The sequence below is a fragment of the Elephantulus edwardii genome, unplaced genomic scaffold, assembly GCF_000299155.1.
Source record: "Elephantulus edwardii isolate Elephantulus edwardi_28Jun2011 unplaced genomic scaffold, EleEdw1.0 scaffold00089, whole genome shotgun sequence".
Classification (NCBI taxonomy): Eukaryota; Metazoa; Chordata; class Mammalia; order Macroscelidea; family Macroscelididae; genus Elephantulus; species Elephantulus edwardii.
In genome coordinates this window covers 9,446,222-9,462,502 of record NW_006399839.1, presented here as the reverse complement: position 1 = coordinate 9,462,502, position 16,281 = coordinate 9,446,222, and the positions used below count along the sequence as shown (strand labels likewise).

The 16,281-nt window shown below is 51.3% G+C and overlaps 1 protein-coding gene across 1 annotated transcript in view; it reads left to right on the top strand.

Moving 5' to 3' along the window:
* Positions 1-9,833, top strand: part of HPS4 (Hermansky-Pudlak syndrome 4) — a 30,759-nt gene extending 20,926 nt beyond the window's left edge. The window contains exons 9-13 of the mRNA XM_006890516.1: positions 444-540; positions 1,486-2,341; positions 7,959-8,091; positions 8,476-8,584; positions 9,662-9,833. Of these exons, the coding sequence (XP_006890578.1) occupies positions 444-540; positions 1,486-2,341; positions 7,959-8,091; positions 8,476-8,584; positions 9,662-9,833 (1,367 nt within the window). The remainder of the gene's footprint in view (positions 1-443; positions 541-1,485; positions 2,342-7,958; positions 8,092-8,475; positions 8,585-9,661) is intronic.
* Positions 9,834-16,281: the final 6,448 nt, after the last annotated feature.

Sequence of the window (16,281 nt, the reverse complement as noted above, 5' to 3'; positions counted from 1 at the left end):
TGACCCTCCAGTGGGTTTTCAGAGGCTTGAAGTCATGCAGGAGGAGACGGCCCATCTTTCTCCCCCGGAGCAGCTGGTGGGTTTGAACTGCCGTCTGTTGAGTTAGCAGCCCAACAGCTTACCCATTAGGCCACCTGAGCTGCAGAAAAGCCTTTATTTCTGTTGAAAAGTGTGTCCCCCCGCCGCCCAGTTTAGGTTTGGGGTGTGTTTTCTTCCCCCCTTAAAGTGCCATGAAGCGGTCTTCTCGCAGTCATCTCCCTTCATCAGGCTGGCAGCGGGGTGCCCACTCGGGTTCTTGTCCACGTAGAGCTGCCACATGACGCCTGTGATCCAGGCTGGGGAGTCCTCTCCCCGCTGGCGGGTGGGCAAGTAGTGGAACTGACCCCCTGCAGTCTGCTCCACCCCCGGAACGAGCCCCCTTGTGTGTCGTCTTGTGATCGTAGGAGCAGCTCTTCCCCCGGATGTGCAGATCACGCCCGTGTTCGTGACCAAGGAGGAAGCAGACAGTCTCCTGGAGTTCCCAGCGGCTCCCGTGACAGGGTAAGCCAGCTCCCGGGGACCGGACCCTCACCCGCTTCAGGGACTCTCTGACCAGGGTTTAACCTGACTAGTGCGGTTCGTCCAGTCTGGCCTTCAGTCCAGGTTCGTCACCACTCTGCTGTGACCAGGGCCTCGGGGCCCCGTAAGACCAGTGCGGGTTTCAGCCCCAGGTCTGTTAGCAATGTGGGACCTAGGCCTCAGCCTCAATTATTCATCTGTACACTGGACCCAGTAAGACTGACTTCTGGGGTTAATTGTAGGAACCTCAGTGGTAGAGTGGTTAAACACTTGCTGGCTAGCCAAAGGTCAGTGCTTTGAGCCCTTGAGTGATCCCTCCACAGGAAGAAGATGTGGCCGTCTGCTTCCGGAAAGGTTACAGGCCTGGGAACCCTACAGCCATGTCTTACGGGGCCTCGATGAGCTGGGGTTGAATCCACAGCAATGGGTGGGTTAATTACAAATATTGTAAATAGCATGGGTACAGCGCCTAGATTAGGGCCTGGCTGAGGGCTGGTGTCGTATTGTGTTGTGTCAGAACCGACTCATAGCTGACCCTCCAGCGGGTTTCCAGAAGCAGTAGATGACACGGGAGGAGCTTGCCTGTTTTTATCCCACAGAGCAGTTGATGGATTTGGACCTCGTTACTCTGGGTTGCCAGCACAGCTCCTTACCACTAAGCCACCAGCGATCCCCTGACTCAAAGTCGACCTTCCAAATGTAGCTGATGCTTGCTTGGGGCTGTGCCACTTCAGTAAGTGACCCTAGTGCCGCTGCGTTCAGGCCCACTGAAGCCAGGCCTCGGACGCCAATGGCAACTTTAGCTCTGTGGGCTCAGACGTCACATGGCGCTGTGCCTGGGGCTTTGAGGGAAGCAGGACTTCAGTTGCTGTGTGGAGGGGCCTCACCCCCAGGGTGTCCCCCTCTCATGTCTGCTTTGTCCTCCAGCTCTCCCGCCTCACCAGCCGGCCAGGTGAGCCCAACCCAGCGTCCTCCCAGGAACCAGAGTCCAGCTGAACTGAAGGAGGATGCCGTCGGGCAGGTGGACTTGACAGCCTGGACCTGGACAGCCACCCCGGAGGCCAGGTGCTCCGACTTAGCTGGGCCGAATGGCACAGGGGTGAACGGACAGCTGTTTGACCCTTGCTGTGAGAGCTTCGGGCCTTCGGAGCAGCATAGCGCTGCCAGGAACTGGGACCCTGGTCCTGGCTCTGTCCCGGGGAAGGAGCCTGGCTTCTCCCAAGGTGAACTGGACTTGTCCGCACTTCATATTCCAGAAGCTCAGGAAGCAGAATCCTCTTCTGGTCACGGTGCCTTCCCTCACACACCCGCCCCAGCCAATGGCCCACTGCACGGGGACTCCATCCGCCACCTTGACCACCTGGAGCCCAGCCCTCCCTCGAACCTGCCTGTGGACACAGCCGCCAGTGACCCCCTCGCTGCCTCTCCATGTGAAGTGCCCACTGAGAATGGAGCCATGGAGCCCTGGGAAGACCTGCCCCGAGAAGACTGCCAGCCCAGGAGGCCCAGCACATCAGTGCCGTCCGCTCACTCAGCTTCCGGCCAGGGAGGAGAGGGGCCTCCCGAGGAGCAGCCCACTGAGGGCCTGCGTGCAGACGGGGTCCCTGCCGACTCTCAGGACAGCAGCCCCTGTGCAGACAGAACTGACTCAGGGTCAGCCTGGGGTGGGCCCCACCTGCCCCTCCGGAGGATGAACCTCTACACCCACAGCCTGAAGGGCCTGGTGCTGTCCCTGCTGGCTGAGGAGCCGCTGCTGGGGGACAGCCTGGCCATCGCGGAGGTGGTGAGTGTCCCCATGTGTCCAGCCCGGGGGGGCTGGGACGGGCAGAGGTGACAGGCCTGAGAACGCAGCCGTACCGGGCTGAGGGTGATAGCCTTCAACTCCAGCATCTCATCTCCAACCTCTGGAAGGCGTTGTGGGGCGTGGGGAAGACTGTCTGAGAGGAGAGTTCCTAGCACAGGGAGGGTGCAGCGGTGCAGCCCCCTCCGACCAAGTCACTGTCCACTAGCTGGTGTCCCAGGCGTGCCCTCTCCCAGCCTCTGACCCCCGTGTAGTTGGGGAGCGCTGACAGCACCATGAAGAGACTTCAGGCCTCTGCTCCCCGCTTCATTTCCCTGTCTGCAGGGTCACAGCGTCAGCCCCCTCCACAGCCTCACGGTGGTCCCCGGGGGTCATGTGGACACAGTGGTCCCCAGGATCATGTGGAGAGGCCTTTCTTTGAAGGCCTGGGCCATCTAAAGCCCACCTGACTCCCCAGCATCCTCCTCTGGGGCTTTCCCCACCTGAGTGGTAAACTGACCTGGGGGCTGGGGAGCACTGTGGCGGTTCAGTTGCTATAGTAACAGCCTTGCTGTGGTCGCAGGGAGAGGGTGAGCAGGAATTGCAGGTTGGGAATGCTGCAGGCACACGATGTCCTGGGGTTGGCCTGGTTTTCCTCCCTAAACCTGAGCTGTGCTAAGCCCGCCTCATTAGCATGCAGGGCAGGTGACCCTCCCGGAGAGCAAGTCACCTTGGCCGCAGAGGGAGGAGGGGAGGCCTCTGCAGAGTCCTGGCAGGAGACCCAGCTCTCTGAGAGCTGGCCTGCTCATCTGTCCCCTCGCCACGGAGCCCAGATCACCCGGCCTGCCGGGGCGCCTCTGTTCCCTGCACCCTTGTCGACTTCATCCTCCTGCCTCATGGCTGCACAGAGGGGCTGTGCGTGGCGTCTGCCCACCATGGGCTCGGTTTTCACCGTGTGGCCTGCGTGGTACAGAGCCTCAGGCGTGACGCATGCAAAGTCCCGTGTGTGCACACGGGAACGTGCATCCTCTCTCTCTTTTTACCTTCTTCCTGAAAAAAGAACGAATACTAATAGTACAGGCTGAGTAGGAAGCAAGTGGAGACACACTCAGTCTCAACTCAGTTATAGCTGTTGTTTTAATCAAGTCTTAGGCCAGCTCGAAGGAGCCCTGGCACCACCGGGCATTAAGTGTTGGGCGGCTCATGGGAAGGTGAGCAGTTCAAGTCCACCAGCTGCTCTGCAGGAGAAAGACGAGGCCGTCTGATTGACTGAGAGCCTTAGGAACTGGAAGGGGCTGTTCTCCTCTGTCCAGTAGAATCCATTTGCATCAGAATTGACTTAACCACAGTGGGCTTGTTTAGAACCACTTTGGAAGGAAGGCATCTGAAACCCTCTTTTCCCAATAAGGAAACATAACTGGGCTCATACAGGTGGGGTTGGTGGTTGGTCCAGAGTTCTGGCTGTTTTTCCCTCTCCCATCTCCCTCCCCCTCAGCTGCTCTGTCCCCTTAAGAATCTGATCTTGCAGGGAACTCTGGTGGCCTAGTGGCAAGAAGCTGCACTACAATCTCAGAGGTACGGGTTCAAAAGGAGGGACAATCTCTTGTACCAGTCAGAGCCTTTTTGACAGTGTATACACACACACACACACACACACACACACACACACGAAATTTTAAAAAAAAGAATCTGCCCTTGAAACCACAGTTGGAGAGATGAAGAAGAAGGGGCTTAAGCCCTGCCTTCTGGGGCTTTCCATATGTGGGTATTTGATTGGTCCAAGCTCACCCGTGTTGTTATGACAGCAGCCTCCGTAGTCTGCCATGTAAAGAAGAGTTTCTTGTTGGCTTGTCATTGCCATTAAGTTCCATCCAGACCCACAGTGACCCCATGAGTAGCAAATCGAGCCCTCCCCCACCACCCGGGCTATCCTTGTGAGTGCTGCCACGCTCAGATCTGTTATTACGGCCCCTGTGTCAGTCTGCTCGTGGAGGGTCGACCTCTCTTTCTCTGATCCCCTGCCTCTCCCAGCATGATGTCGTCTTCTAAGAACAAGCCCCTTGTAAATGCCCCAAGTAGGCAAGACCCCGTTTCACCGTCCTTGCATCAAAGGAGCCCCGTGGCTGAACTTCCTCCAAGACAGACTTGTTCATTCTCCTGACCGTCCATGGCATTGCAGTGCTCGTCTCCAGCACCACAGCTCAGCGGCTTCGGTTCTTCTTCTGTCATCCTTCACTCTCCAGCTCTCAGATGCTTGGGGAGGAATTGAAAATACGCTGGCTTGGATGAGTGCTCTTTGTTACTTGCCATCAAGTCAGTTCCAACTTAGAGTAACCTTGTTGAGACCCTAAGAAAAGCATGTTGTTTCGTGAAAGAAGAAAAGCTAGTGTTTGCTTTTTTTTTTCTAAAAAGAGCAGAGTAAACGACTCTGATCGGCCTTCTGCTTTAAGGACAGCCTTGCTCACCAGCTCTGCTGCCTGTATATGTTCTAACTGGGAGGAATCTTTTCTTGCCGTTCTTTTTGGACACAGACTTGCATTTAAACTACTTGACCTGATTTCCCTGCTGTCTCCCGCATGGTGTTCAGATGGGCCATGAACACAGACCCGTGAAAGGGTTCCTTGATTGTGTTGTACCCCGCCAGGGCTACCTGTCACTTGACCACTTTTTCTTTCACTGTGATCAGTCCCCACTTCCCCACCTCATTGTTTGGGGATAGGGGAGCAGGCGCCGGGGCATCCGGATGAATTCACACCAGGGGGCAGCATCGAGCCATGGATGGTTTCTGCTCAGAACAAGCAATCACACTGGGCCTCCACATGCAGCTAATCAAATCACTTATTCCTCATTACAGTAAGAGTCAGCTGACTTACTGCTAAGGAGTTGTGCTGCCAACCCAAAGGTACATGGTTCAAATCCATGACCTGCTCCGCAGTAGAAAGATGAGCATTTAACTCCCGTGTGATTTTACTCACAAGAAAAATACCAGGTACTTTTAACTCTGTGCAACTGCCCTGCCTAGCTGATGTGGGATGGAGCAGTTGTAGACAGAGTAAATGTATGGCTGGGACGGTGTTCCGGTAACTGTTTATTTACTGGACACAGAAGCAGGAATTTCATATCATTTTTGCATGTCACAAGATGTTAGATGTTTGTATTTGTTTTATTAGATTCTCCAGCCATTTAAAAATATGGAAAGAAAGTCGTCCTTTGTCAGCCAGTATAAAACATCTTGCGATTTAACTCTGTGCTCATTGCTAAGTTATTTGGTCTGGAGTATGGGTTGGGAGTAGAGAGTGATGTCTGTAGGGGAATTGGGCTGGCGTGACTTTCTGTCCTCACTGTCCTTCCCCGAGGGCACTGACTTGGGACAGGAGCGCTTGCCGTGACCAGGGCCCCACGGTCCAGAATCTGCCACTGACACTGAGATTTGACCTTATGGTGGAGGCTTGTACACGTGTGCACACGCACACACTTCCACCAGTTGAGATTGGAGGCTCATTAACATCTGTTAAACTCAGTGTCAGTTTGCCTTATATCTGCACTCCAAAGGTGAACTCTTGTATTTAGCTTTCCTCTTCCCTAACTCTACTGTCTGTTTTAGCCAACTAGCTCCCAAGTTGAGCCCCTATGTGGTGCTGACCTTGCTCAGTTCTTCATCCACTTGTTGTTATGTGCTGTCAAGTCGCCTGCAACTCAGCGATCCTAGGTACAGAAGCTACGAACTCTGCTCTATCCTGTGCCAACCTTATTGTCTCTAACACACCTATCCTCATTACCCCAGTCACTGAATCAGTCCATCTCATAGAAGGTCGTCCTCTCCTCGCTGTCCCTCCACCCTCCCAAGCATGACGTCCCTCTCCAAGGACTGGCCTCTCCTTGTCTCTAGTGAACAACCTGGTTTCATCCTCTCCAGGACAAACCTGTTTGTTCTCCTAGCCATCCATAGTATATTCAGTATTCTCCTCCAGCACCACAGCTCAAAGGCATCAGTTTTCCTTCTATCATCCCTAGTCTTTATCCGGCTTTCTGATGCAAAGACTGTGGCCTGGATCAGGCGCAACTTAGTCTCCAGACTGACTTCAGTGCTCTGGAGAGGTCCCAGAGAGCAGACTTAAGAGACCTTTATAGAGCATCTGTTAGGAGCCAGGAAGTCTAGGGATTAGGAAGTCCAAAGAATAAAGCCAGGTGTGTGTGTGTGTGTGTGTGTGTGTGTGTGTGTCAAACCTGTTGACTTTAAGAATTCTTTCAGAGACATTCAACAGAAAATTAGTCAAATCAGACCCCCTAACAGAAACAGCACGTGAGTCTTCGGGAGGTTTTGGGTTGTATTTTTCTTCTGTGTTTCATGTGCACTCATTTTTCTCAAATGGCCGTTGAAAGTCATCAGTACACGAATGAGTTGTATGTCCTTCATAACGGACACCACATTTAATAATGCTGGTTGCTACTTCTTGGTGTTTGTTTTTTTTTTTAAGAAAAAAAAATGCCCTGCCTTGTTATTATTAGGTTTATATGACTCATAGCGACCCTGTGAATAAAAGATTTGAACTCTATCCTATCCTGCGCCATCCTCACACTTTCTAACACACAAGAGCCACTATGTTGAGGGTCTTCCTCTCCTTTGCCAACCCTCTACCCTTCCCAGCATCATGCACCTCTCCAAGGAATAGCACCTCCCAGCAACATGTCCAAAGTGTGTGAGACAAAGCCTCATCATTCTTGCCTCCAAAGAGCAATCCAGCTGCACTCCGCAGCATATCTGTTCGTTCTCTTGGTGGTCCATGGGATATTCAGCGCTCTTCTCCAACACCAGAGCTCAAGGGCATCAGTTCTTTTTTCTGTCATCCTTATTCATTGTCTAGCTCTCAGATGCATATCAAGTAATCAGAAAGACTATATGGCCTGGATCAGATGCACCTTGGTCCTCAAACTGACATCATTGCTCCTCAGTAATTTGGAGAGGTCCCAACTGCAGATTTTCCCAATGCAGTATGTTTCCTTATTTCCTGACTGCTGATACCAAAGGTATTGTGAATCCAAGCGAGATGAAGTTGTTGATAGTTTCAATCTCCCCACCATCCATCAAGGCTTTGCCTATTGGTCCAGTAGTGAGAATCCTTGCTTTACGATAGCCTTTTAGAGCTGTACGTGCTGCTTCACTCACCCTGCTCAGCAACTTGTGAAGTATTCCCATTTTACAGATGAGCAAAACAAGAGACTTAGCCTGTGTCATTAGACCTCTTGCTTAATTAGTGCAGCAGAGAAGCCTAGTGGCAAAACCCTGTGGAGCCGAGAGGACCTGAGGGTGTACGTTAGCACTCCCCTGAAAGGAGGCAGGAATTGTCTTGAGTTCAGAAAAGCCGAGTCACTACGGTAGACTCTGGAAGAGGAAGACCCTGAATGAGATGGACTGACCCAGAGACTGCAGCAGTGGGCTTGAGCACGGCAGAGATCATGAGGACGACACAGGGCAGGGCAAGGTTCACAGCTATTATTCGTGGGGTCGCTAGGAGTTTTTAGTCAACTGGATGTTACCTAACAGCATGGCGTGGGGAAAGGGAAAACCCTGGGGTTCTGAGGTGGATTCTGCAGTGTGCCCTTTCCCGGCCCCCTGCAGTACCACAGCAGCCTGGCGTCCCTGAACGGGCTGGAGGTACACCTCAAGGAGACGATCCCCATGGATGAGGCCGCCCCTGTGAACAAGACCTACAACTTTGCACACTATGACAGCATTCAGAACGTGCTGATGGGTAAGAGATACATGGCCCAAGGGGGCCTTGGGGCCTTGGGGAAGGCTGGGACCTGGGGCCAGCACCAGAGTGAGGGTGAGGGGACCCTGCGGAGCTGTCTGATGCCATCTAGCGCTGGCTGCACTCCACTAGCGCTGGCTGCACTCCACTCCTGAGATTAGAATTCACTTGACACTCATTTGCCATTTGTCTTTTTGAGGTGAAGCTCCCACATGTCCAAATGTCTGTTACGAGGCTTGCCCCAGCTTGGTGGTACCTGGCAGAACCTGTGCTAGTCACTGGGACAATGTGCGCTTTCTCCATCCCCACAGGGATAGGCAGGGGGCCGAGGGGTTCCGGAGAAGAGGTCTCCGCAGTCACAACCTCTGTGTCCCCTTCACACAGCAAACCTGCCACCCGTGGCCTCAGCTCAGGATCGCCGCTTCCTCCAGGCTGTCAGCCTGATCCACTCTGACTTTGCCCGGCGGCCCACGCTGTACGAGATGACTATCAGGTGAGCTTTGCCTATCTCCTCACTGCTCACAGCCTCAGAACCTCCTTCCCCAGGCCTGGCAGGGCTCCCAGCCTGTGATTGTTATCTTCTGATGACTCCACCCTGGCCTCACTTCATCTGCTCCTGTTACTGCCCTTCCCTAAATGCCCTTTCATTCATGGGTCACTCTGTGTCTGCGTCCCTCTCTGGGCCTCGGGCCTGCTGTAACCTCTGGGGTTGTAGCAGTGACAGAAGTTGAAGGCCTTCACCATCAGAGAGGAGGAAGGGCATTCTTTCTCCTGGACATCAGTGGTGTTTCAGTAATATCTGTCCAGTTGAAAACACATCCAATACATACTCGTTACAAAAACATTCAGATTCTCCCACCCCTCATTGCTCATTCCAGTTTCACTGATGGCTTGGGTTTTATTGTTTGTACAGTGTTGATCATTAATAGTCTAAAAAACTACTTTTCTGTGCTTTTTTTTAAAACCTGTTATGTGCTCGTTGAGTTGGGAACTGACTCATAGCTGACTCTCCAGCTGGTTTCCAGAGGCTGTAAATCAGTCACCTGGGAGGAGATCGCCCATCTTCCTTCCGTGGATCTGTTGGTAGATTTGAACTGCATTCCTTTGGGTTAACAGCACAACTTCTTACCGCTAAGCCACCAGAGCTCTCGAGCTGCCTTCAAGGTGACTCTGACTCATAATGACCCTGTGTACAGCAGATCAAAACCTTGGCCTGTCCTGTGCTCTCCTCCCACTCTGAGTGCTGGAACCCATCACTGTCCTCACACTAATGCAGTGTGCTACAAATTGCTTTCCCCCCCACCTTTGCCGTGTACCCTGCTTAGCCCCTGGCATATAGCAGCACTTGTCCCCAGCAGGTCACTCCTTCAGCAGTCACTGCTTCTGGCTCGAGGGCTCTGGCTGCCCTGGCGTGAAGGACAGAGTCACTGGCACCAGAGTCTGAAGCTTGAGCACATAACTGGTTGCCTACAGCCCTACCAACAGGCGGCCCTTCTGGGAGTCCTGGGGTCTTCGAGCCCGGGGATCTGCCCCGCAGCATCAGACTGTGGCCCTCCCTCTCCCCCTGCAGGAATGCCTCCACGGCCGTGTACGCCTGCTGCAGTCCGGCCCAGGAAACCTTCTTCCAGCAGCTGGCCTCCCCGGTGCGCAGCTCCGGCTTCCCCGGCCCCCAGGACGGCGCCTTCAGCCTCTCCAGCAAAGCCAGGCAGAAGCTGCTCAAACACGGCGTGAACTTGCTGTGACCACACAGCACAGAGTGGGGGGCCAGCACTGCCCCTCCCACCTCACGGAGGGCAAAAGAAATGCTTCCTTCACTGTTTCTTGGAAAATTCCCCTTGTAAGGAATGCCGTTTGGGGGTTTGGGTTACCCTCTGCAGTTTTGGGGGTTGTGATTCTTTTGGTGGGCACAGATAAAGCACAAGAGAGAACTTTGTTACCTGGACACCGCTGGGCCCAGGACGATGCTGTGGCTCTTGGACCAAAGAGATGCCAGCAGGACCAGTGCGTCCACCCTGGTAAATGGGCCTGAGACCCCTGCTTGAGCTGCGCTGGCCCTGCTGGCCAGGAGGAGCGCCATGGCATCACAGGCCAGTGTGTGCTCCGGAGCTGGGTAGTCCCAGCCGGGAGGGGTTGGCCAGTCTTCTCAACATAGTGGGCAGTTTGAGGGGTGACCTGTTAGCAAGCAAGTTAGATGCCCTAACTTCTCCCTGTTGGGGTCCTCCACACATCAGCAGCCCCACTTTGCTTTCTTCATGTCGGTAATCCACATACCAGCTACCCCCATTTCTCCATGCCAGTGGTCTGCACACCAGAAACCCCCACTTCTCCTTTTCAGTGACTCAGATGCCCCTACTACCAGACACCCCACTTCTCCTTACTGATGTTCCACACACCAGACACCCAAATTCTCCTTATTCATAGTCCAAACACCAGACACCCCACTTCTCCTTATCGATTACTCATATACCAGATACCCTACTTCTCCTTATCAATGACCCATGCACCAGATACCCCACTTCTTTATGTCAGTGGTCCACACACCAAATACCCCACTTCTCCATATTGATGGTCTACACATCAGACACCCCATTTCTCCACATCAATGCTCCAGATTCCCCATTCCTCTGCATCACTGGCCCACAGGGACTCCCTTCTCTGAGGTCTGGGTGCTGACTGTGGCAAAGCAGACCAGGATGGGAGAGCACCCCTTTTGTGGTCAAAACCAGGACCCTCCTCAGGGCATCCTTCCTGTGGAGACGGGCCTTGATCCCGTGGAGGGGCTTTGGGTTTGAGAGAAAACCCAGCCCCGTGGGATCTGAGACCAGGACGCTGGGAACTGATGGCCTAGGCGGAACAGCTGTGGTCAGAAGGGGCTGTGGGGCTGCTGACTCTCAAACCGCGGTCCCCACACAGGACTTTCCATGGTATTTCTGGCCAAAGCAAAGCTGCTTCCCAGCGGCAGCTGTGGGGAAGGGAGCGCGGTTGTGGGCTGGGCTGGCGTGGTGTTTCAGCAGCTGTTCTGCTGCCTCACCATCAGGGCTCTTGTGGCCCCAGGGTGAGAATATTTACTAAAATCTGATGAGTATCCACTGAAAGTGCCTGAGATTCCTTTAGAAAGCTGTGACATTAGTGAACAAGTGCCTGCTGCGTACGCTGTGGTGGATTTTCCTGGAGACAAACCCCCAGGGGCTGAGAAGAAAAGAACCAAACCCCATCAAGTTCTGAGCAAGGAAATTGCGACATTTCTAATGTCGCTGTTAAGTCTTAAAAGCCATTTCCGTTGAGTCAGTTCTGTGTCCGGGGGGCCTCGTGTGTGTCCGGGCAGAACTCTGTTCCATGCACTTTTCTACGGCTGCTTTTGGGGTAGTAGATTGCCAGGGCTTTCTTCCGAGGCACCTCCATTTAGACTCAAGCTGCAGTCCTTTCAGTTAACAACTGGATGCGGTTTCCCTTTGTACCACCCAGGCACTCCTGAGGTGAGGTGAGTATATCTGTATGCCTGTGTGTGGACACGATCTGAGGAGTCAGTGTGGCCAGGAGGGATCAGTCCTTGGAGAAGGACATCATGCTTGGAAGGGTGGAGGCACAGCAGGAGAGGAAACCCCCAGATGAGATGGATTAGCTGGGGTTATAGACGTTGGTGAGACTGGCTCAGGATTGGGCAGGGTTCAGAGCTATTGTGCATACAGTTGCCATGAGTTGCAGGCGACTTGATGGCACATAACAATAATGAGGGTGACTGGACTGTGGCCAGCTGTCCCTGCAGCCACCCTCTCTGACCCTTCATGTGATCCCTCTTCCAGTGGCCTGAGAGGACGGTCTTCCCAGGTCCTACCTCAAGCCAGCATCTGACCTCATCCTGCTTTGCTAAACTCGCCCAAGGAAAACAGTGAGACGTGTCAGTGCCAGCCTCTCGAGGAACCTCTGACTAACGCATATAACACCTTCCCTGGCAGTTGTTGGGTATTTTTAAACCACCACACTTCTTTTGCTAATTGATTCTCCCGCATCAAGAGGTCCCCAGCCCTGAACTCCATGAAATGACAACCTGTTACGTGTTCAAACAGGAGCAGCACCTAGAGCCGAGGGCCCGGTACAGCTGGCCACCATGGTGGTCAGCTCCCTCAAGGCCTGTGCCTGAGGACTCTTCTAAACAAGAGCTGTGTCACAAGAAAGCGGCGTGGCTGTCCCAGGACCTTCCTGGGTGTCGTACCATCTTAATCGTACACTTTGCTTCCAGAAACCTCTCTTCCCACCTAATCGTGCCAGGTTGCCTTTGAGTCTGAAGCTGATTTCAGCATAAAATGTACTTCTAAGAATGAATCAGGAGAAAAAAAAAAAGAATCGGTGCTCTCTGGGCAGCTGGCCATGTCTGCTTTAAAGCTCACCCAAAGATGAGTCAATGAGAGGTGAACCAAACAACATGCAGGCCACCCCTGTGCCCCTTAAAAAATGTTTTCAGGGGAGCTCTGGTGGCCTAGTGGCAAGGAGTTGCAACTACAATCCCAGAGGCGCACGGTTCGAATCCACCAGATGCTCTGCTGGGGAAGGAGGGGCAATCTCCTCCTGTACCAGTCAGATCTGATTTGACGGTACACGCACACAAAAATAATAAAATTTTTAAAAAAGATATTAAAAAATATGTTTTCAAACAAGTTTGAGACCTAATTCTTCTCCCCTTGAATGTGAGGTGCTCTTTCCCACTGGTTCCTAACAGATAAGCTGTGGCAGAAATGACACCATGTGAATTCCAAGGGTAGGTTTTAAAAGATCTCTATTTTCCTTACAACTTGACTGTGATTTTAGTGAAAATTTACAGAGTAAGTTTTCCACTCAATGATCTGCATGGTCTTGGTGTTAGAATCCTATGATAGGATTTTTCTTTGAAAATACTGTTTTCAACAACTGAGTGTTGACTACTGTACATTTGGACCTTAGCGTCTGGAACACGCAGGAATCAGACTGCATCTTTGGGAAGAAACTAGAGAAGCTCAACATCATCAGAGCAATGCCAGGAACTAATTGTCAAACAGAGCACCAATTGCTTATAGGCCAGTTCAAGTTGAAGCTGAAGAAAATTAAGTCCCCAAGAGCCAAAGTATGTCCTTGAGAATATCTCATCTGAATTTAGAGACCATCTAAAGAATAGATTTGATGCAATAAATACCAATGACAATGACTGGAGACCAGATGAGTTGTGAGATGACTCAAGGATACATGAAGATAGTTTAAAAAAAAAAAAGGTTCTTAAAGATAAAAACAAGTTTGGGCCAAAACGGATGTCAGAAGAGATTCTGAATCCTGTTCTAGAATGTGGAGCAGTTAAAGCTGAATGGAGAAATGGTGACTACAAATGTTGGACAGAAGATGCCAAAGGATAGCTCAAGAAGACAAAGGATTGCAGAGAAATGAGGGTAGACTTGGAGTTAGAAAGTCAACAGAGAAGAATGTGATTGACATTTTAAGCCAAAAGAACTGAAGGGGGGAAGAAATTCAACCCTGAAGTTGCAGTGCTGAAGGATTCTGTGGGCACGCTGTTGAGTGACAGAAGCAGCACCAAAAGAAATTGGGAGAAATAAAGATGGGAAGAAAGAAACATTCTTTTTATACCAAAAAGAACTGGTCCATACTCAGCCATTCAGGAGGTAGCATGGGATCAAGAACCAGTGGTATCTTAAGAAGTATAAGCTCGACCAAAGGCATCGAGGAAAAACCAGGTTCCAGGAGTTGACAGTAAGGTGTTTGAACAAATGGAAGCAATGTTGTAAGAGCCGACTTATCTGTGCCAAGGCATAACGGATGAAAGCTGCCTGGCCAACTGATCAGGAAAGGTGCACCTTTGTGTTCATTCCCAAGGAATGTCATCCAGTGGGAAATTATCAGGCAGTATCATTAAGACCACATGTAAGTAAAATCTTCCTGAGGATAATTTTTAAATGGTTGGAGCAGTACAGGTAACTTCTAGAAATGTAATCCAGGTTCAGAAGAGGATGTGGAATGAAGGATATATCTATCATTGCTAGGATCAGATGAATCTTGGCAGAAAGCAGGAAGATTTTGCGTACTGTCAAAGTGGAACTTACTCCTAGTTGACCCTCCAGCAAGTTTTCAGAAGCAGTTAATAACCTGGGAGGAGACTGCCCCCATCTTTTTACCATGGAGCAACTGGTGGATTTGAACCACATACCTTTGGGATGGCAGTCCAGCTACTTACCACTAGGCTAGATATTTACAAGGGGAGAGGGATTGTATAACAATGAAATAATTTTTATTTTCCTTTTCAAAGACAGGTGTGAACTGGGGAGGCAGTTGGGCAGGGAGAAAAGTGCAACAGTGAATGAGTGGAAATCCAAAGTCTGTAAATTTTCATTAACATTAATAATAATTTTTAAAATGTTAAAAAAAAGATGATCCAAAAGCTTTGTGATGCATAACAAATTACGGCTAACATTGCAAAGAATGGGGATTCCAGAACACTTGATTGTGCTCGTGTGGAATATGCACATAGACGCAAAAAGCTGTTGTTTGAATAGAATAAAGGGATACTGTATGATTTAAACTCAGAAGAGGTGTCTTTATAACTAGTGTTGTATCTTATCATACATATTGAACCCGTATGCTGATAAAATAATCCAACAAACTGGACTAGATGAAGAAGCAACTGGCTTCAGGATTGCAAAAAGACTCATTTCACACTCTGAATTAGGTAGATGACACAAGCTTGCTTGCTTCAAGTGAAGAGGACTTGGAGCACTTTCTGATGAAGATCGAAGACTGCAGCCCTCAGCGTGGGCCAATAAGCAGCATCATGAGAAGTGGAGAAAAAACTGAAATGTGTCTAGGATTTCATTCCGCTTGGCTCCATGGTCAATGCCCAGGAAAACAGCAGTCAGATAATCAAGTGACGTCTTTGCATTGGGTAGACTTACTGCAAATGACCTCTTTAAATTGTTCAAAAGCAAAGCTCTTTCTTTGAGAACTAAGGCAGATCTGCCCAAGTTAGGGCACCTACCTATAAGCATACAAAAGTTGGATGAGGAGTAAGGAAGACCAATTGAGAAGAATCGATGCCTTTGACTTAAAAGTGTTGGTGAAGCATAGTGACCATACGGTGGACTGAAGAACAAACGAATCTAGGAAGAGGTAGAGTCAGAATCCTCTTTAGAAGCAAGAATGGAGAAGACTTGCTGACATGCGCGTTAGACATCAGGAGGGACTACACCCTGAAGACCATCATGCTTGGTAAAGTAGGTGAGGAGGAAAGAAGGCAAGCCGCGAGCGGGAGAGGCTGGCACAGAGAGAGGCTGGATCGATGCGCTGAAATCAAGCCATGAGCATGAGGAGGCCAGGTGGCGGTGGTGCATAGAGTTGGTAGACGTCACAGCCTGCCCACAGCACCCAGCAACAAAAGTACCCCAAAAGGACCTTTGCCGGAGCTAACAGGAAACAAAGATACAATTCTTAATCATAATGAAATACTCTAGCTGTTTTAGGGCTTCAGGATTAGTTCTACACCAGACCACTGTGGGGGCCAATCTCGAAGCCCTCTGCCTTCCCCCCACGACCTCAAAGCGTCAAAGGAAGAAAATAACAGGCAAAAGACAGGTTGTCAGAAGTTAGCCCGGCCCAGCGTGCCTGCAAGAGAGACAGCCGGCCATCAGCCAGTGCGCGGGCTGCCTCCCGCCTCCTCGGGCGGCAATCTGCTTGAGTGTTTTCACTGCCATCTGTCAGCAGCTCGCAAATATACGGCCCCATTCACTCCCGTGTTTACATCTGGTTAGCAAGAGTCAGCCGGGGCGGTAAATGTTAGGAGAAGTTGCTGGCAGCACGCACGATGGCCCTTGAACAAGGGCTCTTTTGTGCTTAGCCTCTGCTCCTTCTATTTACATCCGGAGACGTGTGGAGTGTGCCTTCTGCGCCCTCAGAAGTTGATGGAAGAGAGTTTTATTTAAACCTCCTTTGGACTCTGCGGAAGGAAGCGTGCAGCCCGGTTTTGTAGGTGACAATCGCACAGCAGATGAGCTTTGGGGTGGCAGGCACAGAAGCCACAGCTCAAGGATGAGAAGGGAGCTCATTGGCTCATGTAATGGAAAGGTCCAGAGATGCGAAGTTCAATTCAGGGCTCAGATTACCCCCACGGGGCAGGATCTGGTTTCCACAGCGGCTTTCTGATTCAGGTAGGCTTCCCAT